This window comes from Quercus lobata, chromosome 1 (genome assembly GCF_001633185.2).
Source record: "Quercus lobata isolate SW786 chromosome 1, ValleyOak3.0 Primary Assembly, whole genome shotgun sequence".
In the NCBI taxonomy this organism is placed as follows: Eukaryota; Viridiplantae; Streptophyta; class Magnoliopsida; order Fagales; family Fagaceae; genus Quercus; species Quercus lobata.
Window position 1 is genome coordinate 52,191,080 of NC_044904.1, and position 24,937 is coordinate 52,216,016.

The 24,937-nt window shown below is 34.2% G+C and overlaps 1 protein-coding gene across 1 annotated transcript; it reads left to right on the forward strand.

Moving 5' to 3' along the window:
* Positions 1-26: 26 nt before the first annotated feature.
* LOC115992065 (mitochondrial proton/calcium exchanger protein) lies at positions 27-24,073 on the forward strand. The gene is made up of 15 exons (XM_031116113.1): positions 27-259; positions 7,949-8,618; positions 8,701-9,013; positions 10,450-10,596; positions 10,709-10,797; positions 10,953-11,045; positions 12,015-12,141; positions 13,088-13,152; positions 13,240-13,411; positions 14,013-14,207; positions 14,746-14,793; positions 17,822-17,968; positions 19,696-19,778; positions 20,924-21,039; positions 23,725-24,073. The coding sequence occupies exons 2-15, from the start codon at positions 8,020-8,022 to the stop codon at positions 23,805-23,807; spliced, it is 2,277 nt and encodes a 758-aa protein (XP_030971973.1). The 5' UTR covers positions 27-259; positions 7,949-8,019; the 3' UTR covers positions 23,808-24,073.
* Positions 24,074-24,937: the final 864 nt, after the last annotated feature.

A 24,937-nucleotide genomic window follows, 5' to 3' on the forward strand; every position in this document is an offset into this window, starting at 1 on the left:
GACGTATTTCTCAATCACACACAACTCACTGTACAAACACATACACCTTAACAGGGCTCTCTCTTTGTCAAGCAAAGAAACGTTCAGGCACTTTCTTCTTCTCCTAAATTCTGTCTCTCTCTCTCTGCTGATAATGAATCATTCCCCCCCTCTCTCTCTAACAAACTGACACACACACACACATATATATATATATATATATATATTTGTTCTCTTTCTGATCGATTTTCTTTTGCTGTGAGCTTCACTACTTCAAAGGGTAAGTAAAAGTTTTCATCATCAAACTTCGCCCATAACTATTTTGCTTTCGTTGTATTTTGCTTCATGAATTTGCATTGTTACACCCAATGTGTACACACATAAAGAGATGTGATTGTATGTATTTGTATATGTTAGTGGGTGTGGCATTTTGGATTTGGGTTTTGATTGATCATAATCAATATTTGAGTTTCTCTCTTCTGGGTTTGCAATGATTTTGTTATTTATTACTATTAGTATAGCCATTTGGGTTTTTTTATTTTGTACTCTGTTTGGTTGCCGAGAAATTGGAGGAAAATTTGAGGGGTTAATCATTCTGGGTTTTTGATATACATGTTAATTAATGACTTTGAATGCCAGGAAAAAATTCATCTGCCCCGACCCGGACTAGTTTGTTTAGGATCCATAACCCTTTTTTTCAGTACCTTGTTGGGTTTTGCTCCATGAATTTGCATTGCTACACCCAATATGTACAGACACACAGACACGATTGTATGTGTATATGTTATGGGGTGGGTACGTGATTGGATGTGAGTTTTGATTGATCAGAACCAAAGTTTGAGTTTCTCTCTTCTATTTGACAAATGGGTTGGACCGGTAGGCAATAATTTTGTCATTTATTAGTATCATTATTTGGGTTTTTAGTTATACACTTATACTCTGGTTGCCAAGACAATGGAGGAATACTGGAGGGATTATTCATTCTGTGTTTTTGAGATATATATATATATATATATATATATATGTATGTATGTATGTATGTATGTATCACTCAAGGAGGCAATGACTTTGGATAGTATAGGATGATGGAAAAGAATGCATGTGGCCAGCCTTGATTAGTTTGTTGAGGATCCATAGGCGACCATAAAATTTTGGGACTAAGGCTTGGTTGTTGTTGTTGTATAAATGCGTGTGTGATTTTGACTATTTGGGATGTGAGCAAGTGTAACAAAAAAAAAAAAAATCCAAGAATGGTAGAAGATATTGGCTTTGTTGTGTTGTACTTTTGCAGTTGGATACCAAAACACATAAAATGAGTAAATCTTCATTTTATTTTTCCGTTTTCTTGTAAGGACCTATTTATGAGCATGGATTTTAAATCTTGAAATTATGATCGAGAAATGTGTTGTTCTGTGTGTGTGGGAGTGGGTATGGTTGAGGCAGAAGCGAACTAATTAAGTTTTAGTAATTTATGCAGATACTACTAGCTTAAGCAGGTTGTTGTGACTTATTATGCCTAAGCAGGTTGAGATTACAATTTACAAAGATTACAATAAAATTATAAGGAATTAGTTTATGATAAGGTTCTGCAAAACCAGAACCTATGATAGAGCAGCTGACTTCGAGGGTAGCTAGCCTTCAAGAATTAGGGAAAAGAGAGAGAGATAGGAAAAGAATGTAACTGACACAAAAGATTATTTCATTGCTTAAGTCCCCCACATAACTAGTACTCTCTATATATTTGTACATGTCTATCCCTTAGCTGTAACTAACTAACAGAATAGGAATCTCAACTAACTACTAACAGTTTAGCAGTTATATGGTACAGCAGCTCGCTATACAATTTTCTGCACTCACTTACTTGGCCAATGATCCTAACAATATCCCCTCCTTTAAAGCAACTTGCCCACAAGGTGAGGGAAATGTTGTTATAAACTGTATGAGTTCTCCCAAGTTGCATCATCTTGATTGCTTCTTTGCCATTGGACTAATACTTGAATGATGGTTCTGTTTCGAAGCTTGTGAGACCTCTCTTGCAGCACTGCAACAGGTTCATGGTTAACAATGCCTTTTGTAGTAATATCTGGTGAGGTAGGAATGGGAATGACTTGCTGTCCCAGTTTGGCCTTAAGGCAGGACACATGAAATACTGGATGAATTAAGGCATTGGAGGGTAGGTTCAACTTGTAAGCTACTTCACCTATCTTTTGCAGAACTTGAAATGGCCCATGGTACTTGGGAGCTAGCTTTCCAAGAGTTTTATGATTAATTGACTTCTGTCTATAAGGTTGCAGCTTCAAATACACCCATTCCCCCACTTCAAATGACCTTTCAGACCTATGCTTATTAGTTTGTAGCTTCATTCTTTCTTGAGCTAAAACCAGATTATGCTTTAGCAATGACAATATCTGCTGTCTAGACCTAAGATGCATATCAACTGCCTCCACTCTAGTAGTTCCAAGAACATAATCCATTAATCTTGGTGGTAAATAACCATATAGGGCTTCAAAAGGATTTGTTTTAGTGGAGTTGTGAAAATTGGTATTGAACCAATATTTAGCTAAAGGCAACCAATCAATCCAAGCAGTAGGTTTATCAGCTGCAAATGCCCTTAAATATTGCTCCAAGCTCTTGTTCACCACTTCAATTTGCCCATTTGTTTGTGGATGATAGGCTAAAGACATGGCCAATTCTATTCCTTGCAGCTGCATCAATTCCTTCTAGAACTGTGAAGTGAAAGTAGGATCTTTGTCACTTACAATGAAAGCTGGCATTCCATGCAACTTAAGAACATTCTGCACATACAATTCTGCCACCTTGGAAGTTGTGTAAGGATGCGTTGAAGGAATGAAATGAACATATTTGGTCAACCTATCCACAACTACCAAAACCACATTTTTCTAGTGGGATTTAGGAATACCCTCAATAAAGTCCATACTTACATCTAACCAAGGTATAGAAGGAATGGGCAAAGGTTGAAGTAACCCAGCTGGCTTACAAGTCTCATGCTTAATTCTTTGATAAGTGTCACACTCTCTTATATGCTGCCTTAAGTCCTTCCTTAATCCAGGCCAGTAGAAATCTTGTTGAATTCTGTGCAAGGTCTTCAAATAGCCCGAATGTTCTCCTAAAGGACTGTTGTGCACATAGTGCAAGACAGAAGATTTGAGATGGCTATTTGGCCCCAAATAGATTCGACCCTTGTATAATAAGAGGCCATTCTGCATTGTGAACTCTTTGGGAATTTCCCTCCCAATTTGAAAATCTTGAAGCAGTTGGTGTAGGTTAGGATTAGACTCATAACTATCCTTAAGTTTAGCAATCCATTTAGGAGTGGGAAAAGAGATAATGCATAAAGTACAAGCACTAGAGGAAGCACCCTCCTTGCCCTCCTTCTTGGACAATGCATCAACTACCAAGTTGTCCTTATCCTTCTTGTATTCAACTATGAAAGCATACCCCATAAGCTTGGAAATCCATTTCTGCTGAGCTGGAGTGCCAACCCTTTGATCCAGCAAGAACTTGAGACTCTCCTGATCAGTCTTGATAAGAAAGGGCCTTCACACCAAATATGACCTCCGTTTTTTGACAGCTTTCACCAAAGCAAGGAGTTCCTTTTCATAAGTGGAGAGAGTAAGAGCCTTTCCATTCAAAGCTTGGCTATGAAAAGCAATGGGCTTGCTATTTTGCATTAAGACAGCACCCAACCCAAGACCAGAGGTATCACATTCCATTGTGAAGGTTTGAGAAAAATCTGGTAAAGCCAACACTGGAGGATTGGAAATAGCTAACTTGAGATGATTGAAAGCCTGTTCAGCTGTTGTGAACTTGGATAATTGAAAGATAGTGTAGTCAATTCGAGATGACCAATCTCCTAAACTTGAGAGAGGAAATAGACATTTTTGGTTAATTTTCTGCTTGCTTCATTCATAATTCCTACGTACATAAATACTAGTGAGGAGATAAGCTTCATCACAACCAAGTCCTAAAACATAGGATCCAACTCCTACTTAAATTTAAATACAAATTGAAATTAAATCCTAATCCTCATCCTAACCTACTGCCTAATTTTATTAGAATTCTATTGAAATTCTTTTTCTTCAACTACTTTAGAATTATTTGCCAATTGGCTTTGGGGCACAACATCAGCCTTGTCAGTCCATGAAAAGGAATTCTTCTTCAACAGAGCAGTTAAAGGTGCTGCTATTTGACTATACCCCTTGACAGATTTTCTGTAGGAGTCAGTTAGACCAAGGAAGCCCCTCAAAGCCTTAATATCTCTAGGAATAGGCCACTGTTGCATAGCAGTTGTCTTTCTAGTGTCAATTTTAACACCCTCCCTTAAGATAATATGGCCTAGATACTCCACTTCCTCACAAGCAAACATGCACTTGGATTTTTTTGCAAACAAGTGATGCTTAGCCAGCAATCCCAATACAATCCTCAAGTGCTCAACAAGGTCAGACAGGGATTGACTATAAACCAGTATATCATTAAAAAATACTAACACAAACTTCCTTAAATAAGGTTTAAAAACCTCATTCATAAAGGACTGAAATGTGGAAGGGGCATTGGTCAAACCAAATGGAATTACAAGGAACTCATAATGTCCTTCATTGGTTCTAAAAGTAGTTTTAGGGACATCATGTTCTTTCATTCTAATTTGGTGATAACTTGATCTTAGATCAAGTTTAGAAAAAAGGCTAGCTCCATGCAATTCATCTAAGAGTTCATCAATGACAAGAATTGGGTATTTATCTTTAATTGTAGCCTGATTCAAAGCCTTATAGTCAACACACATATGCCAACCATCTGCTATCCTTACTAAGAGGATAGGGGAAGCAAAAGGACTTTGGCTATTCTAATAGACCCCACCTCCGATAATTCTTTTACTATTTTTTCAATTTTAGTTTTTTGGTAATAGGGATACCTGTAGGGTCTTTGGCAGAGTGGTTGGGTGCTCTCCTTGAGATTACTTTGGTGTTCATGTCCCCTTAGAGGTGGTAGACCTGCTGGTGTAGCAAGAACCCCATCAAACTCTTGCAACAAAGACTCAATAGCAGCTGGGCATTGGTATTGATCAACTGCAGCAGACTGCACTGCTATGTGAACAAGTAGACCTTTCTTAGTAGGTTCCTTGAGGAATTGGGAAGCATCTTGGAAGCTAGTACTTGCTGCCTCAATTCCGTGTAACACAATTTGCTGTCCTTCATACAAAAACCCCATAGTCAATAGTTTAAAATCCCAGCTAATAACTCATAATGTACTGAGCCAATGAGTACCAAGTACCACATCACAACCTCCTAAAGATAACATATGTAATTGCACATAGAACTTATAGCCCTATATTACCGCAAGAACATCTTTGCACAACCCATTTTGTCTTGATTATCTCACCATTAGCTACTTTAACTTCAAGAATTTGTGATGTATCTATTGGAATCTGCAACTTGGTTACTGCATCAATGAAATTGTGGGAGCTACCAGAATCTAAGAGAATGATTAAACATTCTCTAAGAATCTTGCCCATGACTCTCATAGTTCCAGGTGAAGGACTTCCAACCAGAGCATACAAGGTTATTTCAGCTTCTAACTTCTCTTCCTGCACAACTATAGCATTATCTATTGGTCCCTCTCCCAACTCAGTAATTTGCACCCTAGATACTGAATCTTGAATTACCTCAATACCTTCTAACAAAAATAGTTTGGCATTCTTACATCGATGCCCCAATACCCACTTTTCATCACAGTTATGGCAAAGTCCCTTTTTTTTTCTTTCTTCCATTTGAGTAGCTGAAATTCAAAGTCCCTTTTTTTTTCTTTCTTCCATTTGAGTAGCTGAAATTCTTTTAGTGGGTATTCTTGTTTTCTCTTCTATGAAACCACTAACTTTAGGAGGCATACCAAGTATAGAAGACTTACCCGAATCATGCCACACCTTGGTGCTCTTCTCACACCCCATCAAGTATTCCTCTTGGATCTTTGCCAGACCAAAAGCTTCATTCAACGTAGGAGGGTTCAACATCTGGACTGGTAGTCGGACTTCATCTTTAGGGCCACTCAAGAAACAACTCAGTTTGTGTTGTGGAGATAAGCCTCTGATTCTGTTTGACAATCGAAGCCTTGTTAAAGCTTCCATTGGATCATCATAGGAAGTGGTACCAAACATGAGCAGCAAAGCTTGTACTGGTGTTTCCTATCGATCAAAAATTCCAGATTCTTCACAATCTTGATACCAAACCAGGGCCTCCCCATCCATATGGAAGGAAGCCAATACCAATTGTTCATTAGGTGAAACATTGTAATACTTGAAGTATTGGTTTGCCTTGTAAACCCTAGCTATAGGGTTCTTTCCCCAAAACCCTGGAAATTCCAATTTCATGGGGCGAGAGCCGAGAGGCACAAACAATTGCAGAACTGGGTTGTGGAGTATGAACTTGAGGACAGCATGGCCTATTATCTTCATTGGAACTCAGCTTCTGCAACACCAGGGCTAATTGCTGATTCATCTCATTCAGATTATGAGTATGAACATTAAGTGTTTGATGAATTTCCTGTATGTCTTTGGTATGATGATCTGAAGTAGTTCTCAAGGATGCAATTGCTTCATTCATTGCAGCAGTGGAACGAGTCTCAGTCATGGTGGAAATGGCTGGATTTGCTCTGATACCACTTGATAAGGTTCTGTAAAACCAGAACCTATGATAGAGCAGCTGACTTCGAGGGCAGCTAGCCTCCAAGAATTGGGGAAAAGAGAAAGAGATAGGAAAATAATGTAACTGACACAAAAGATTATTTCATTGCTTAAGTCCCCCATACAACTAGTACTTTATATACTTGTACATGTCTATCCCTTAGCTGTAACTAACTAACATAATAGGAATCTCAACTAACTACTAACAGTTTAGCAGTTATATGGTACAACAGCTCACTATACAATTTTCTGCACTCACTCACTCAGCCAATGATCCTAACAGTTTGATGGGTTGAACTAATATTTTGTTGATACATTTATATGTAAACTCTTTTATTAATGCATGAATCTATGTATGTGGTATGTATGTATGCAATGGAGAATCAATAGATCACCTCCTTATCCATTGTCCTATTGCTACGGAATTGTGGACTAAGGTGTTCTCTTTGTTTGGTATTCATTGTTTTATACTGAAGACGGTGGTTGACCTTTTAGCTTGCTGGCAAGGGAAGTTTGGGTGACATCGGAATTGTGTTATATGGATGGCTGTTCCTCCTTACTTGATGTGGTGCATTTGGTTGTTCCTCATTCCTGATCTTAAACTCTTCTTCTTCAAAACCTTATTGGATTGGTTGTCTGTAATAGGCAGTCATTCTATTTTTTCGGTTTTTTCTTTGATGGATGTTTGTAATTTGTGTTTTTGATTGTTCTTGTCCCTAGTGTATACTTCCTATATACTTGGGTGACACTTATTTTGATATTCTAATAAAATTTTCTCATTACTTATATATAAAAAAAATGTATGGTGTATTGCCTTCTGTATGTATGTGTATATACATGCATATGTAAATCTTCGTTTGGGTACTGAGCACTGCGAAATAAGTTTGAATTTAGGCTTCCAATATTTGGGCTTTATGGGGAAAGAATCTTTACTGAACAGACCCTAAGCCCTTAATGCAATTATTTTGCTTATTCAAGTTCAATTTTGGGAAACAAACAACATAAATTGAACATTTATATTTTCTTTTTATTGTCCTTACAATAAACAAGAGGGTAAATGAATCGAAAACAACTTGAGAAAGCTTTGAAGTTTTTCCCCTTCCAAGCGCACATTTAGTTTATAAACTTCTTTGATAACTGTTGTTAATTGGGGAGAATTGGTGAATAGTGAGAATGCATGGCTTATTGAATTTATCAAAATTTCAAGAATTACATTGTATTTTTCCACTTGTTAATAGCGTGGTTTCTGTTGGGTGATTGTACCATTGTGTATAGGCTGGCTAAGGCAAGTGGCTGCATGAGACATGTTATCTTTTTTCTTTGCATAGAGGCGGAAGATTGTAATAATGGCTTCAAGAGCAATCTTGCAAAGGAGGAGAAACCTGTTCAATTCCCTAAATCAATCCACTCTCTTGATTCGAGGTTTCCAAAGTTTTGAGCATGGACGACCATCCCCAACTAATGAATTAGTGAATTCAAGCTTGGTTGCAAATCATGCAATTGCAGGCACTGATTACAGAAATGAAGGAGGTTTATCTTCAGTGAACAAGGATGAATCACCAGCTCTTTTAACAGCAGGATTTCGTAGGCATAGCTCCTTTGTTAGTCCAACTCTTGGTTATGGAATTGGAAGGGAAAATTTTATTCCTCATTTTGGAGTTCAGTGGATTTCACAATCTATTCACTATGCTTCCACAGCTGCAGCTGGTCAACCTGAAACAGCTGGTGGTAGTGATGAAAATGAACAAAAGGTTGCTAAAAAGGCGAAGGAAGCTTCACCAGAGGAGTGTGATCAAGCAGTTGAAGGTTTGAGTAATGTTAAAGCCAAAGCAAAAGCTAAGCAGATGCAAGAACCTCAAAAGAGTGTTGAATCTATAATGAAGAAAGTATGGGCCAAGCTTCTGGGGATTGGTCCTGCTTTGAGAGCTGTTGCCTCCATGAGCAGGTTTAGAACACTTTTTCTGTTGTGTTTGTCTGTTTGATCTAATTTAACTTGTTTAGTACTTATTTTTTTATTGTACGTATAGGGAGGACTGGGCTACGAAGTTGGTCCACTGGAAGGATGAATTTAAATCTACATTGCAACACTATTGGTTGGGTACAAAACTACTTTGGGCTGATGTTAGGATCAGCTCAAGGTTATTGTTGAAGCTTGCTAAGGGGAAGAGTCTTTCTAGAAGGGAGAGACAGCAACTCACGCGCACCACAGCTGACATTTTTAGGCTAGTTCCTGTTGCAGTTTTTATTATAGTTCCATTTATGGAGTTCTTGCTGCCAGTATTCCTGAAATTATTTCCCAACATGTTACCATCAACCTTCCAGGACAAGATGAAAGAAGAGGTAATGGTTCTGATGTTTGTCAAAATGCTCTTTGTAAGCTACATACAATTCCTATTTCATAGTTTTGGAGGACAATGAACCAACCTCTTTGGTCTCTTCCCTTTGTCAGCTCTTTTGAGTTTTATTTATTTATAAACCTTATAAGAGGGTGGTGCCCAAAAGTTTTACCCTTATTGCTAATCCGTTGGTCTAGGTCACTGCCCATGAATTTTTGTGACAAAGCATACTAGCCTATAAGGTTCCTGTGTACATTGCTTTTAGGAATTTTCTATTAAAAATGTACTATAACTAAGGGATTGAGTTTAAATTTAATTACATGGTGAGTGTTATATATTCTTTGGTTATGGATTCTTTCTAAGAGAGTTTGACTATTTGTTTTTGCATGGATTCTTTAGGTATCTTTTCCTCTTACTTTAATTCATGATCAAATACTTATCTTTGGTATAACTATTTTAATTAGATTAGTTCTTATTAAAAGTTTTTAGTGAGGAGCAATTTATGTCTTCTTTATGGCACATCTAAGACACTATTCATGAAGAAAGTTCTGTTTTCATAAGAGTGTGATGATTGTACTAAAAAAATACAGAGTTTGATGATTAGTTAAGAAAATACAAGATAAAAATACCTTTCCTGCTTGATTTTCAACAAGCTACCATAGATTTGACTCCATGTGAAGGTTTAACAATTTTATAGGCTCTTTTTGAGAAAGTTAGAATACAATTATTGATTGCGCTGCTGGCATTTCTTCAGGTGAAAAAAATAGAAGAAAAAACTTCACTGCCAGTCTGCAAGTTATGTTATTTAGTTGGATGTAACGCTAAACTATTGATTCCTATAGATTTGTGTCATCTGAATTTCCACAACTATTGCACAAGCTGCAAATTCCAGTGTTTTTTGCTTGAGCTATACTGACTATTTGGTGTCTCATGTACCTGAGCACCTAAAATGTTGGTTCTTCTGGGCAAGTTATAAAACGACCAATGAATTACTTTTTATTTATCTATGTTGGTATATGCATGTCATTGAAAGGTTGAACAGGCAAAGACTGATGAAAATGAAAACGATTAACTAGTCCTTACAATTGTGGCGTTATATTTTATGCCGTTAGCAAACATGACATGATGATCTAAAATAGATAAAGTAAGGTATATATTGATGTTCATATCTTTTTTGAAAAGAGAAGAATGCTAACTATCCATATCACTGTTGCTTAACCCTTAATTATTTAAAATATCAGCAAATGTTGCACCTAATTGCTCCGTGTTGTGTTCCCATTTATCAATAGTCCTCATAGTTGAGCGGGGTACCCACAATTCTGGCACACTCAAATACATATACATAGATATATACATGCATGTCTATGTATATACCCTTCAGATTTGGCAGTCCCATTATCAAGGAGATTGTTGGTCTTAATTATAATGGTTAACTTGTAGGAGGCTTTAAAAAGGAGGCTGAATGCAAGAATAGAATATGCAAAGTTTCTTCAGGATACAGTGAAAGAAATGGCAAAGGAAATTCAACACTCTCGAAGTGGAGATATTAAGAAGACAGCGGAAGATCTTGATGAATTTATCAATGAGGTATGCCATTTATATATTCTCCTTTTCATAAACAAGTGAGTTTAAATTACTCTTTACACCATTCTTTTTGTTGGTAATACATTATGTTTGTTTTTGTTTTGTGATTAAATAGTTCAGAAGAGGTGGCCGTGTTTCCAATGATGAAATTTTAGGATTTGCTAAGTTGTTCAATGATGAGCTTACTTTGGATAACATCAGCAGGTTGTATTTTCTCTTATTACTTCTTATTTTGTTAGTATTTCTTTCCCTTTTGTTTAGACTTGCTTGAGTATCAAGTCACTAACTCTCATGGTGATTGGTGTTTTGTTTTCACTTCAGTATTTGACAAAAGTACCTGATTTTGCTGTCAAAAACAGGCCTCGGTTGGTAAACATGTGCAAATATATGGGGATCAGCCCATTTGGAACAGATGCATATCTACGGTTTATGCTTCGGAAAAGACTGCAAGAGTAAGATATATGTTATTTTTTCTCCCCAACCCCTCCCTCCTCTAACCACTTTCTGTTAGCTTGCTTGCATGATTTTTGGTCTGGGCATGGGACTTTCAGCTTAAGTCATTTGGTCAGAAGTCCCTTATATGGCCACCTTCGACAAGTGTGTTTAACAGTGGGCCTCTGAATCTCTCTGAACTGGTCTTTGCCTCATTGGTTAATTGTGCATACAGGAAGATTCATTTGTGAAATATCTTTTGATTCATTGCCAATCTGCACGCTAAAAAAATAAAAAACTGAAGGATTTATTGCCAATCTGCTTGCATTCTTTGCAATTGTTTTTTTACCCATTAAGGTTGAATTTGATACTCACATTCTTTGTTAAACTTTTCTTTTCTCCATGTTATTATTTAGTGATGAATAACAGAATAAGTACTTAAAAAAATCTAATAAATGTTTCTAAGACCATTTTTTTGTATAAATAGGGGGAAAAAACTGTGGAACAGTAATTTTCCTTAAGTTCCTTTGGAGGCAATTATAGAGGGTTTTGTGTTTCTGTTACAGTTCTGGTGTTTGAAGATTTTTGGGGAGTTTTTCGGTGGATAAGTTCAATCTTGGGTCCAAAAAGTCTTGTGGTCTATATGGTTGTGTTTTTGCATTTGTTTTTTCTTTAAAATATATATATATATATATATATATATAATTCACCTTCTCAATATGATTTATAATTACATGTAAAAACTTTTGGGCTTTTTATAAATGAATTTGATAGACTTTAATCATAATATGTGAATATATTATTGAATTATATGCATTATAACGAATTTTTCTTGCTTTGTTAAATATGCAATATATAGATTGAAATTAAAGAATTTTATTGCCATTTGAGGATTCAAGAGGAGCTAAAAATGAGGGATAAACAAAAACTTCCTAGACTATTGTAAAACATTGAAGTTTTAAAATCATGATATTGTTTGGGTTTGGCAGGATCAAGAATGATGATAAGATGATTCAAGCCGAGGGTGTGGAGTCCCTTTCAGAAGCAGAACTTCGTCAAGCCTGTAGAGATCGTGGAATGCTTGCATTATCTTCAGTGGAGGAAATGCGGCAACAGGTTAGTTCTTGATCTTACATATTCCATTGTTTCACTGACTAAACAAAGGAACATGCTTTTATATTTTTTTGGTGATTCAGTGATTGTGACTGATAAGAAGCATGATATTCATAGATGAGTGTAGCTGAAATAATAATGTTAAGATGGATAAGTAAAAATAAACAGAAAGATAAGATTCAAAATGAAAATTTTTTGCTTAAAGATAGGAGTGACCTCAATTGATGAAAAGATGAGGGAGAGATGCTTGAGATGGTTTGGTGATGTTTAGAGGAGAGCGATTAATGCACCAATGAGAAAGAATGAGTTAATTCAAGTGGAGGGAACAAAAAATCTGGAGGAAGACCAAAAATAACATTTGTAGAAATAATAAAAAAGGACATGTTAATTAAAGATGTAACACATGGCAGATCTTGACTAATCTATTGAGGATTCATAGCCGATCCCAAAAAATTTGGAACTAAGGCTTGGTTGTTGTTGTGACTGGAAAGAAATGTTCTGCATCAAAATCTTTAGACTTAATTGAAATCCTCAGTTCATGGTACTTGCATCCATCAGCAACTCTTGTGTTCTTTTGATATGGTCAGCATTGACTCAATAATTCTGCTCAGAGCTGTTTAACTAACCAATATACCTTAGCTCACTGTGTGCCAAGCTTATTTTTTCCCAAGTAATTTGCTTCAAGAACAGAGGAATTTTCATGCCTTTATGGGATTATATCACACTTTGAACCTAATTGGTTCATGGCAATAAACCCTGTCTAATGTCTGTAACTTATTTGTGATAATATTTTGAAGATGCCATTAGAAAAGTTAGCTATTGCCTTTTAGTTTTTTCTTATATTGCTCTCTTCATAGAGAGTACAAAAGTTTCTCTGTATTCAAGCATGTAAATGGTTATTTTATTTTTTTTAAGACTTTAAGCATGCAAGTTGTTTATCTGTTTGCAGCTTCATGATTGGTTGGATTTATCTCTCAACCACTCACTTCCATCTTCCCTCTTGATTCTTTCTAGGTATCTTAATGCTACACCTGGTTATCTCCTTTTCAAACCATACAACCACATCTAAATTGCTTAATTGTGGTCTGTTACCCTCTGCAGAGCATTCTCTGTGTCTGGTAAAAAGCCAGAGGAAGTTGTTCAAGAAGCAATCTCCTCTCTGCCAGATGAGGTTGTGGATACTGTTCAAGTGACAACCTTGCCATCTGAAGATATTGTTTCAGAAAGGAGGAGGAAGTTGGAGTTTCTAGAAATGCAGGAAGAATTGATCAAGGTTGATTATACTATGCTTTAGATATGTTTGTCATCTTCAGGGGCTTTTTGTGGGGCTAGAGAATTGGTATTTGTTTTATGTACATGATTGTAGTTTTGTTTACTACTATTATCGATACTCATTCTGCAAGCAGAAAGGGTTTTTTTACTTTTGATGTTCTATTTATTGACCCTTACTGAAGTTATTTATTAAACTTTTTCGTTATATGTCATACTTAAATTTCTATCATAATTTTGTTAATATTAACAAAAAATCGTAATTGTAAAGTTGTCAGATATTATGAACTCAAGTTATCTAAACTTGTATTAAAAGAAGGCTGTCCAGCACAAATGAGAAGGATAAAGTGTCAGAAGTTTGTATATGCCACGTCTAACTGAAAAATCTTGTTCTAGTTTTTAACGAAAAATTTTCATTACACCTTCTGAAGCATATCAATTATAATTAAATAGAGCTTTACTATATTGTAAGATGATTATTGTTGAAGGAAAATGTAATTCTGTTGCAATGAAACTTTCATAGTTCTTTAGTTTCTAGGTCTGGTGTTTATCATATACTAAAGCTTTGCTCTTTGGTTAATGCTTTTAAATAATTTAATATATAGGAAGAAGAAGAGGAAGAGGAAGAGGAGCAGGCCAGGATGAAGGAATCTGCCAGTAGTCAAAAGGATGTTGCGTTGGAAGAGATGACTACAGCAACAGCTAGTGAAGCACGAGAACAGGCAAGAGTGAAAACAATGGAGAAAGTGGAGCAGCTTTGTGAGCTCAGTCGTGCATTGGCCGTTTTGGCTTCAGCATCTGTAAGGATTGGAAGTAATTAGATTTCAAAATGTTTGTCTAAGTCATATAATTGTTATTTCATGGGAGATACTTTGATAGGGTATCACCCTATCATCTTGATGGGGGCCTCACCCATTTTTTCCTATACAGGTGAAACTTGTAACAACTTAAGATATTTCATTGGTTAAGGGTTATTATGCAAAAGACTAAAAAAAAGTGAAAAATAATAATTTAAAATCCTTTTTCCTTAAAAAAAATGGGTGCTCTATGTTGCCCATGTATGCATTGCTATCCACCATTAAAATTCATGTGAAAAAATAAGTTATTTGGCTCCTTTATTTTAAATCGATTTAGAAGATATTTATCTATAGAGTTCATTGAATATCTATTTATACTGTTATAGATTACTTGAACAGTTTTGATTATCAACATTAAAATTCATGTGAATTTCTATTTATTTGGCTCCATTAATGTTGATGATGTACTACCCTATCATAGTTTGTCTCTTATTTTATTTAATGTAGATTCCTGATTTGCTTTTTCTGCTTCTCATTTTAGTCAGTAAGCAGGGAGCGAGAAGAGTTCTTACGACTTGTCAAAAAGGAGGTAAGCTAACTAATTTGTAAATCTAACTTATGAACCATTATGTTTTAGCTTTTTAAGTCCTAGAAAAGTGGCAGTATCTTTATTTGAAGATTCAGGGAATATGATGCTAGTATCACTTCCCAAAAGTGCAATCTCCACCTCTTTTTAATATATATTTTTTCATATAAAAAAGCACAAAAATCGATGGCTACCCAAAAACACGGAAAATATACAATGGAAGTGCCAAAAAAGAAAAGAAAAATTATATTATAGGTATCATTTGAAATTCATGTGGTCCAGGAATTCTAACAAGTTTAAAGTAGAGAATGAATTCAAAGCTAAAATCCACCCATATGATGTCTTAACAATTCAAAAATAAGAACTTCAATTTCTTCAATGGTGGTTGACAAGAAATTTGTTCCAAAAAAGAGAGACCAAAACACAAGTATATAGTTGATGAGAATGGGCTTTGGGGTGAAGTGGCGTAATTGGATCTATACTTGTATATCTACAGTTCAATTCTATGTTTTGGTTAATGGGTTTCTAGCTGATTTTTTTTTTTTGGCAGTTTGAGAGGATTGAGACAAGGGGACCCGCTATCTCCTATGTTGTTTTTGATTTTGATGGAGGTATTTAGTAGGATGTTGAAGAGAATAGAGGGAGTAGACTCACTTATCAAAAAAAAAGAGAGTGGAGGGAGTAGGCTTACTTTGAGGTTTCAAAGCTGATGGTAGGTCCGGGTAATGTGTTTCACATTTCTTGTTTGCAAATGATACAACTCTTTTTTGTGATGTAGAAGTGGGAAAATCCTTCATAAACGGATGCTGCTACTTTGCTTTCAGGCTGTGACTAGTTTGAAGGTTAATGTGTGTAAGAGTGAAATGGTTCCAATAGATGAGGTTAGTAATGTGCACACTTTGGCAGAGATTTTGGGCTATGGGTTGGGACTTTGCCTATGTCTTATTTAGGCATACCATTGGGGGCTTCTTATAAGTCACCTCCATTTGGAATCCTATATTGGAAAAAATTGAGCGAAAGTTGGCCGGGTGGAAGAAGTTGTATTTGTCAAAAGGTGGTAGATTGATGTTCCTTAAGATTACGTTATCTAGCCTTCCTCCTTATTTCTTAGAACTTTTCACCATTCCTACTAACGTGGCTAACAAAATTGAGAAGTTGCAATGGGACTTCTTATGGGGCGATTCCAAATCACATTTGGTAGGATGGGATAAAGAGTATACTCCTATGATCGATGGTGGATTAGGAATAAGGAAATTGACTACCATCAATAAAGCCTTACTAGGGAAGTCGTTGTGGTTTTTTGGGGTTGAGGAGACTTGGCTTTGGAGAAGGGTGGTAGCTTTGAAGTTTGGGGAAGAGTGGGGAGGATGGACTTCCAAACTGGTTAGGGGTGTTCATGGGTGTGGCTTATGGAGAGGTATCCATATGGATTGGGAGGCTTTTAGAAAAAACACTCAGTTTGAGATTGGGGTGGGGAATAGAGTGAAATTTTGGCAGGATTGGTGGTGTGGGGATCAACCTCTTCAATTGGCATTCCCGATATTGTACAAGATTGCCACTAATAGAGAGGCCTTAGTAGACTTGTCCTTGGCAAGGCATGGGGTAGGGGAAAGGAGAAGTTGGGATGTGCGTTTCACTCGAGATCTAAATGATTGGGAGTTGGATTTAGTGGTGGATTTCCTTCATATCTTGGAATCCAATACACCTTTGGGGATCGAATGAGATGGAAGTTGAAAGAAGAAACGGATTTTGACATTCGTTTATTTCATAATGAATTGAGAAGTTCTTTCTTTGTCGTCTTTCCTTGGGAAGGTATTTGGAAAGTTAAGGCTCCTCGGTGAGTTTCATTTTTTACTTGGACCACAGCTTAGGATAAGATTCTTTTGAGACGTAGGGGTTTTGATTTTGTTGATTGGTGTGTTATGTGTCGTTGTAGAGAGATTGTGGATCATTTGTTGCTTGAATGAGAGAAGGCTCATCGGTTGTGGAGCCTTGCTTTTAAATCATTTGAGGTCTCATGGGTCTTACCAAGAACGGTCTCAGATGTTCTCTTTGGTTGGTGGAATTGGTTGGGGAAGCACTCATCAAGTATTTGGAATTTAGTTCCGTTGTGCTTGATGTGGTGTATATGGAAGGAATGTAATCAACGGACATTTGAGGACTTGGATAGATCGAGAGATTAGTTGCTTGCTTCCTTTAGTGGTTTTCTATTTGACTGGTCTCAAGGTTGGGGACTCACATCTAGTGATTCTCTCCTCTTGTTCCTTAGTTCTCTCCCTGTTTGTAATTAATTTCTTCTTTGTTCTTTTTTCCTTTCCTTGTAATTTTTTGGACTGCTTTGAGCTCTTCACATAAGGTAACTTTTTTTATATACATCTTTTTTTCTTATTAAATAAATATATATATATATATATATATATATATATAAAATTGTCCTTGGGTTATCCCAATGGAATTTTCCAACATCAAAGCCAGACCATGATTACTAGCTGTCATCTGGTATTTTGCACTGGTTGTTGCAAGACTGAGGTGGTCATGCTGTGCAAAAAGTTTCTAACTACGATTTTTTTCCCCCCAAAAATCTTCATTTTTTTTTTCTTTATATAATTTCTTTCTCTTCCACGAAGGGTCTTGTGAAATTTGTCTGACTCCCTCCCTGTATTTTTGTTATTTGGAAATTGTTAGTGGAGACCAACTTTGTGATCTGTAGAATGATACTTGAGTACTCTTCATCATCATCACACGTTTCTCTTATTTTAGAATTATATGTATATCATGAGCATCAGCTACATCACCCATGGTCACTGCCACATGGGTGATACTGTCATTTCCCCTTGAATTTTGTTATAAACTGTAAAATAAAACAAAAATATAACTATGTAATTTTCATGCTGATGTATAGAAATAACAAGTAGTTAAGGTGTAAAAGTTTGCCAGGTTTTATTTGCTTTTGCTTTCTCATTTGTAACCTTGTATTTTTCTCATTATCATGCTGTTGGTTATACTTATTTGTTGTTAATATCATTTCCAGATAGGCCTGTATAACAGCGTGGTGGAGAAAGAGGGTACAGATGGTGAAGAAGAAGCTAAAAAAGCATATAAAGCTGCCAGGGAGGACAGTGACCATGCTGCTGAGACAGCTGCGGATCAGAAGGTTTCTTCAGCACTTATAGACAGGGTAATAACTAGATTATAACATTTCTATATATAATAGCTACAGTTTTTTTTTTTTGGTTTGTTCTCACTAGCCTTTTTTTTTGGTAATATCCACCGTTCAACTTTTTTTTAATTTTTTTTTTAATTTTATATAATAATAATAATAATAATAATAATAATAATATATCCACACAACAAATTGTTATAATTGTTGAGATGTTAATTCCTTATTCCTTATAGATCAAAATAAAATATCATACTACAACCAACCAAAGCTAAAAATAAAGGTATTGTGAAAAAATAAGTGTTACATTCACAACATTTTTCCACAATACTTTCATAACAAATCGTAAGTGGTAAATTGTTATTGATTCTAAATTAAACTTACCAATGAAATTTCTTTTTTGCCCACCAATAACAAATTGTAACAACCTACTACTTATGATTTATTGTAAAAATATTGTGGACATAGCATTTCTCTTATGAAAATGTTAAAACATCTTGTTGTTGTCATAATATTTTTCAAAACTACAAGTAAAAATAAAATATAACAAAATTATAAAGGTATCATGAAAATGTTGTACTATTTTATTGTGTATCTATAAATTATTTTTGGTTTAGTCAACTCTATTGAGCCAAAATTCACCATTTCACATACAGTTTTCTTAGGTTGACTTTTTGTATTTTTTATAGTATTTTTATCTTTATGCACCATTTAAGTAAAAACACAGTTAAAAAAAAAAAAAAAGCTTGAAGTAAGTAAAATATTTTTCGTTCTTTATGTTTGGTAGTTCACAATTCCTTCTTAAACTTTAAAATCAAGCAATTTCCTTCTTAATATTGAGCAAATATGTCATATTGTTATTCTCTCAGTTAAATCCTAATGAAAGCTTATGATTCTTAAAATATTCCATTGTGTAATGTCTAAAATTCTCCCACTAATTTTAACATTCCAAAAATTTTCTTCATGTATTTTGAGTTTTAGATGGTAGTAATGCTTAGAAAGTTGGAATGGTGATAGAAGGTGTTTTATTTATTACCTAGAGAACATTGATTTTCTAAGTTTATATCTTCCAAACTTATAATTTATCTAATGTAAAATTTGATGACACATACCTTTTGTTATCTTTTTTATTTTTTTTTGTTGTTTCTTTTCTTGCCAAAAATGGGTGTTCATTAAAATCTAAGTAAGCTAAATATTTCACCTAGACTCATTTAGAATGATAAAGAAGAAAGTATGAATGACAAAATTTTCATTGTGTACAGTTGAAGGTATTTCATGAAGAGCTTCAATTGTAGCATATGACATCATTCATCATGAAAATTTAAATGTTGTGACAATATCTTAGCAAAAATTAGTTGCTTATTGTTGAAAGATGATGATATTCGTTATCATTCTTAGAAGTTTTTGGTGAGTGGATATTTCCTTTAGCAAATAAGTACTAAGAAACTACTATAATAAAATAGATATTCATATGTTAAAAAGCAACCATAACTTTGTATGTGATCAAAATTCTTATAAGAATGAGATTAACTTTGTATGACACATTTTTCATACTTCTTCAAATAGAAATTTTATCTTAATTTTCTCACTCAAGAGGTAGCATGTGCCACCCTAACTAGTCTTGTTATAAAGCTGCAATCTTAATTTTGATTATTGATTTTTGTCCCAATTGGTGTAGTGGCGTCAACTTTATTTCTTTGTGCAATTGGCAAGTTACAACATGTTACTGGATGTTCATGCTTCAGGTTGATGCTATGCTCCACAAGCTTGAAAAGGAAATTGATGATGTTGATGCAAAAATTGGAGATCGTTGGCGGTTGCTGGACAGGTTTGTTGCCATTTAGTACCATATTTTTTGACAGGTGATACTATATTGAATTTGCTACAGAACTTTTGTTCACAGTTATGATGTGTGCATATAGGATGTTTTTGGATTATATAATAGCATATAGAATTACAGAATTGAAGCAAAACTGACACTAAAATGCTAGCTATTGTTCAAATTGTTCCGAAAAAGAAAAAGAAAAAAAGAAGAAGAAGGCGCACTGCCTATCAAGTGTTTATAGTTGCTGAAAACTAATTGTATCCTCTACTTTTACTTTTATAACTGCAGCATTGCATATTGTATGCTGATTCCATGTCTTAATGTTCTAACAAAATAGCAGGAATACAAGCCTTTCGGGCATCCCTTGTCTTCATGCATGCTGATTAGGGATTACTTTTACTTTAGATGATGCCTGTAGAGAGAGAGATATCTTGTTGTCTGGATAGCATATGAAATCACAACAAAATAAATAATGGGCTCTTGAGAGCTTCAATTATTGGAAAGAAAATATCTTATGACTGTTCCATTGGAACCATGTTCGTTCTGAAGGATGCGTCTATGGCTTAAAGCTAGTTGATGCAATATGGAGGGGACCAAACCTCCTAGCATGTGAACTTTCTTGGAACAGCCAACTTGAAGTAAGTAAAATAGGGTGCAAAAGAGAGTCAAACTTTAAGTGGTGAAACTCCAAATTCACCCTCGTCCTGTTGACCAGAGAAGCAGATCAAAGAAATACTGATGATCCTATTTCATAGTTTAGCAGTCTTCTGAAATTAAGGCTCCAGATTTGAGATTTTTTGTACTTGCACTGAATTTTATCGTACATCACCTGCTCTTCTATATCAAGCAAACATAAAATCATTTATTAGTATTGATCTTCTGCATCACCATTCCCAAAATATTGCTCTTTTACCCTAAAGATCAATACTTCCCATAATGCACCAGTGCAGTTTGTTAGTCTTCTAATAAGTCACATGGTAGGCGTACTTTTGAATCCTTATGCACGTGCATCTGATGTCGATAATCAATAATAACCATCAGTAGTTTACAGATAAGCTTTTAGATTGTCAACTCCTTCTTGAGAATTTAGTGTCATTCCCCATTGGAAATCTTTCAAGTTAACTCATTTTTGTCATTTTTTATGCCAGGGATTATGACGGTAAAGTGACACCTGAGGAGGTTGCATCTGCTGCTGCATACCTCAAGGACACCTTGGACAAGGAGGGTATTCAGGAACTTATCAGCAACCTTTCCAAGGATAAAGGTCAGTGGTTTCTCTCTTCTCATAATACTAGTAAGGGCAAGGCATGTGCTGCCCCTTGAGTGAGAAAATTTAAGATAGAATTTTTTATTTTTTTGAAGTAGTTTCAAACCATATATTTAAATTTAGAATAGTTATTTAATATATGGCTATCAATTTAGTATGATAATTTCTTAGAAGAAGGCATTTGGTATCAAATGATACTATGTTAGTAGTATCAAAATCCAATAAGTGTGAGATATGTCAGTAAAAAATAACTAGCCCACTAACAACTGAAAGACGTGTTAGTGGATAGTTATTTTTGCACACACGTCTCTCGTTTATTGAATATTGATATGGATGACGTGGTATCATTTGATATAAAATACTTTTTTATTTTGTAGAACCTATTTACTAAAGACAGTATATATCTACTTACAAATTTTTTTTACTAAGAATGATAACTAATGTTGTCATCTTCCAACAATAAACAATTAAGGTTTGATAAAACATTGTCACAATATTTAAATTTTCGCAATAAATGATGACACATGCTACAATTGAAATTTTTCATCAAATTAAATACCTACAACCATTTGCAATGAATATTTTGTTATTTATACTTCCTTTTTTATCATTTTATTTTATGAGCCTAACTACGATGCTTAACTTTCTTAATTTTTAATGAACACATTTTTAAGAAAGAAAACAAATTAAAAAAAGAACAAAAGAACAAAAAACGTATGTCATTGAAGTTTCTATTAGATAAACTTATAAATCTAGAAGATTTAAATCACTAATAAATTAAGTCCTGTAGTTAACAAATAGAATATCATACATCACTATTTTTACTTTCTAAGTATGACTAATAGATAAAACTCGAAATACATGAAGAAAATTTTTGGGACATTAAAATTTCATGAGGTATTTTAGATATTGCACAATGAAATATTCTAGGAATCATGAGATTTTGTTAAGGTTTAATTGAGAGAGAAAAAAACTTTTTTCCATAATTATTTTTTGTTAGTAAAATGATGTGTTTTTTACTTTAACCAATGTGTTAAAAAAAAAAAAAAAAAAGTCAAGCCAAGAAAACTATCCGTAAAACTATGAATTTTGGCTCAATAAATTGGCTAAACAAAAAAAAAAAAAAAGGGTTGGGAACACAAGGAATGTCACGGTATTTTCTCAATACCTTTATTTTAGTCATGGTGGGCCCTGGTATGATTTTTTATAATTTTATTTTAAAGTAATGTTACATTCACAATATTTTTATAACAAATCTTAGGTGGTAAATTGTTATTGATTTTAAATTAGGACAACCACTTTAAAAGAAACAACAAACAAAAAAAACCAACATAAGAAAATTGTGCGTGGAACAGTAAATTTTTACTCACCAAATTTTACTAAACCAAAAAAGAAGTATAGGAATACAACAAAATGTCACAATATTTTTACAATACCTTTATTTTCAGCCGTGGTAAGTTTCGGTTTGATATTTATTATTTATTCATTATAAATTCTAGATGTCAAGTTGTTACTGATTTTAAAATAGACTCAACTAATATCACTTTTTTATCCATCAGTAGTAGCTTACCTATGATTTGTTGTGAAATTAATGTAAAAATGTTGTAGACTTAACATTTTTTTATTTGATCTATAAGAAACTAAGATCTCAACAATTGTGAAAATATTGTGATAACAAGTGTTACAGCATTTTCACAAAATATTTATTTTCAGCTGTGGTTGGTTACGGTCTCATATTTTATTATTTTATTTTGAATCAAAAGAAATTGATACTTCAATAATTGTGATAATATAGTGAAATTTGTTGTATCAGTATAACAATATATATGTCAACTCATATAAATATTATTAAAAAAAAAGAGCACAAACCGATGACTGAAAAGTAAAAAAGAAAAAAAAGCCAATGAAGTGATTAACAGTATATATTGAGCAAACTATAAAAGAACACTAGCTTTTACATATTCACATAACAAGTGTTACAACATTTTCACAAAACATTTATTTTCAGTCGTAGTTGGTTACGATCTCTTATTTTATTATTTTATTTCGACCTATAAGAAATTGACACCTCAATAATTATGAAAATATTGTAAAATTTGTTGTGTCAGTATATCAATATATATGTCAGCTCATAAATATTTAAAAGAAAAAAAATGACTGAAAAATAAATAAATAAATAAAATAATTGTAGCTACAGTGTCAATTGAACAAACTAAAAAACACTGTAGCTACCGGCATTCGCGCTTTTATATATAGAAATGTAGATCTTAAATATCCATCAACATATCCTACTCAACTGGGGAACTCAATATGGGGGATGTGGGGAACTCAATATGGGGATGTTACAGGCATATATACTTGTACCTGTGGGAGGCAAAGTCATTCTTTATCATCTTAATTAGCTATTGTCGGAATTGTCTTCTATTCAAAGTTATAACAATTAACAACACAGGAAAAAGAAAAAAAAAAAATTTTGATGTGAGAAAAGTGGAATATGAGCCAGTTTCAATTGCTGTTTCGGATAAAGTTAAATGAGTGAGCATCACTAAATGGCAATTTATGTCTAAAATCTTGCATGTAAGTGATTTTTTTTCTTCATTCTCCAGATTGACTTTCAGACGTCATTAACTTGTTATAACTAATTAATATGACTGTTGATTTTTCGATGTTTCCTTGCAACAGAAGGAAGGATACTAGTTGAAGATATTGTCAAATTAGGCAGTGAAACAGAAGATACTGATACAGCTGAAGCAGGGAAATCATAGAGGATATATATATACCCCCATATAATTAATTCAAACTTATCTTTCCGGTTGAACTGACTTCTTGGTAAGAGCAAAGCTTACATTAATACTTTGACAATTACCACCATCCTCAATATATGTAAGATGTTGGCTTAATGTGCACCTTCACCTTTAACCAAAGAGAAAAGTAAAGATTATCTGTAGTTGTAGAAGTAGAAAATAGTAATGAATTCCTTTACTATTTTAAAAGAAGATCAAGTATGCGTCTACACACATTACATGTTAAATGCCGTATGGTCCGTATGGATTTGGTGGTGTACTATTTCATTCCTGCCCTGAGATTCCGAATTTTGCTATCATGAGCTGAATTTTTTTTGACTTTTTTGACTGACATTTGAATCTCAAGTCTCAACCCTTTGAAATGTGGAAACCCCAAATGGTAGATTGAACTGATCTTTAGATAAAGCTAGTAGTTCTTTAAAAGGTTAGGAGATGTGCTAAGCCTTTGGTAACACTATTGGAAGACAATGAATGAGTTAATTATATAAATTCATGTTGAATAATTATCTCCAAAAAAAAAAAAATCTGTAGATGACCTACACGAGTTAGAGAGGTTTCATGAAATACCTTCTTGTCGTTTAGTTCTGTTTTGTTATAAACGTTTTAGTTTTAGTTGGGGTTGGAATTGGTATTTTGTGTTTCCATTGCTCCAAGTGTAGGACAAACCAAAACAAGGCACGTCATTTAAAAAGTACCAACTAAAAACAATTAGAAGCCACTTTAATTAACGCAATATATCATGTAATCGAACAAAGTTTTTCTCTAAACTAGTTTGAAAAAAAACTTTTCAAACTTCTTTTATATCTTTATATTGAGTATGAATTTTAAAAATCTAACAATTGAATTGCACGTTCTTATTATATTCTTCATACTTGCAAAAATTCAAGAAGATCATAAATCAATTGCTCTGTCATCAAACAAATGTTAAAATTTTAAGTTTTTATGATCTAAAATTGTGTATAAAAAATAAGTTTATTGGTCGAATTGTAAATAACATTTGATTTGAAATTTGATATGCATGATAAGAATATAAGGAACATGAAATTCAACGGTTAAATTTTCAAAATTCACATTTAAAAAAATATTATGTG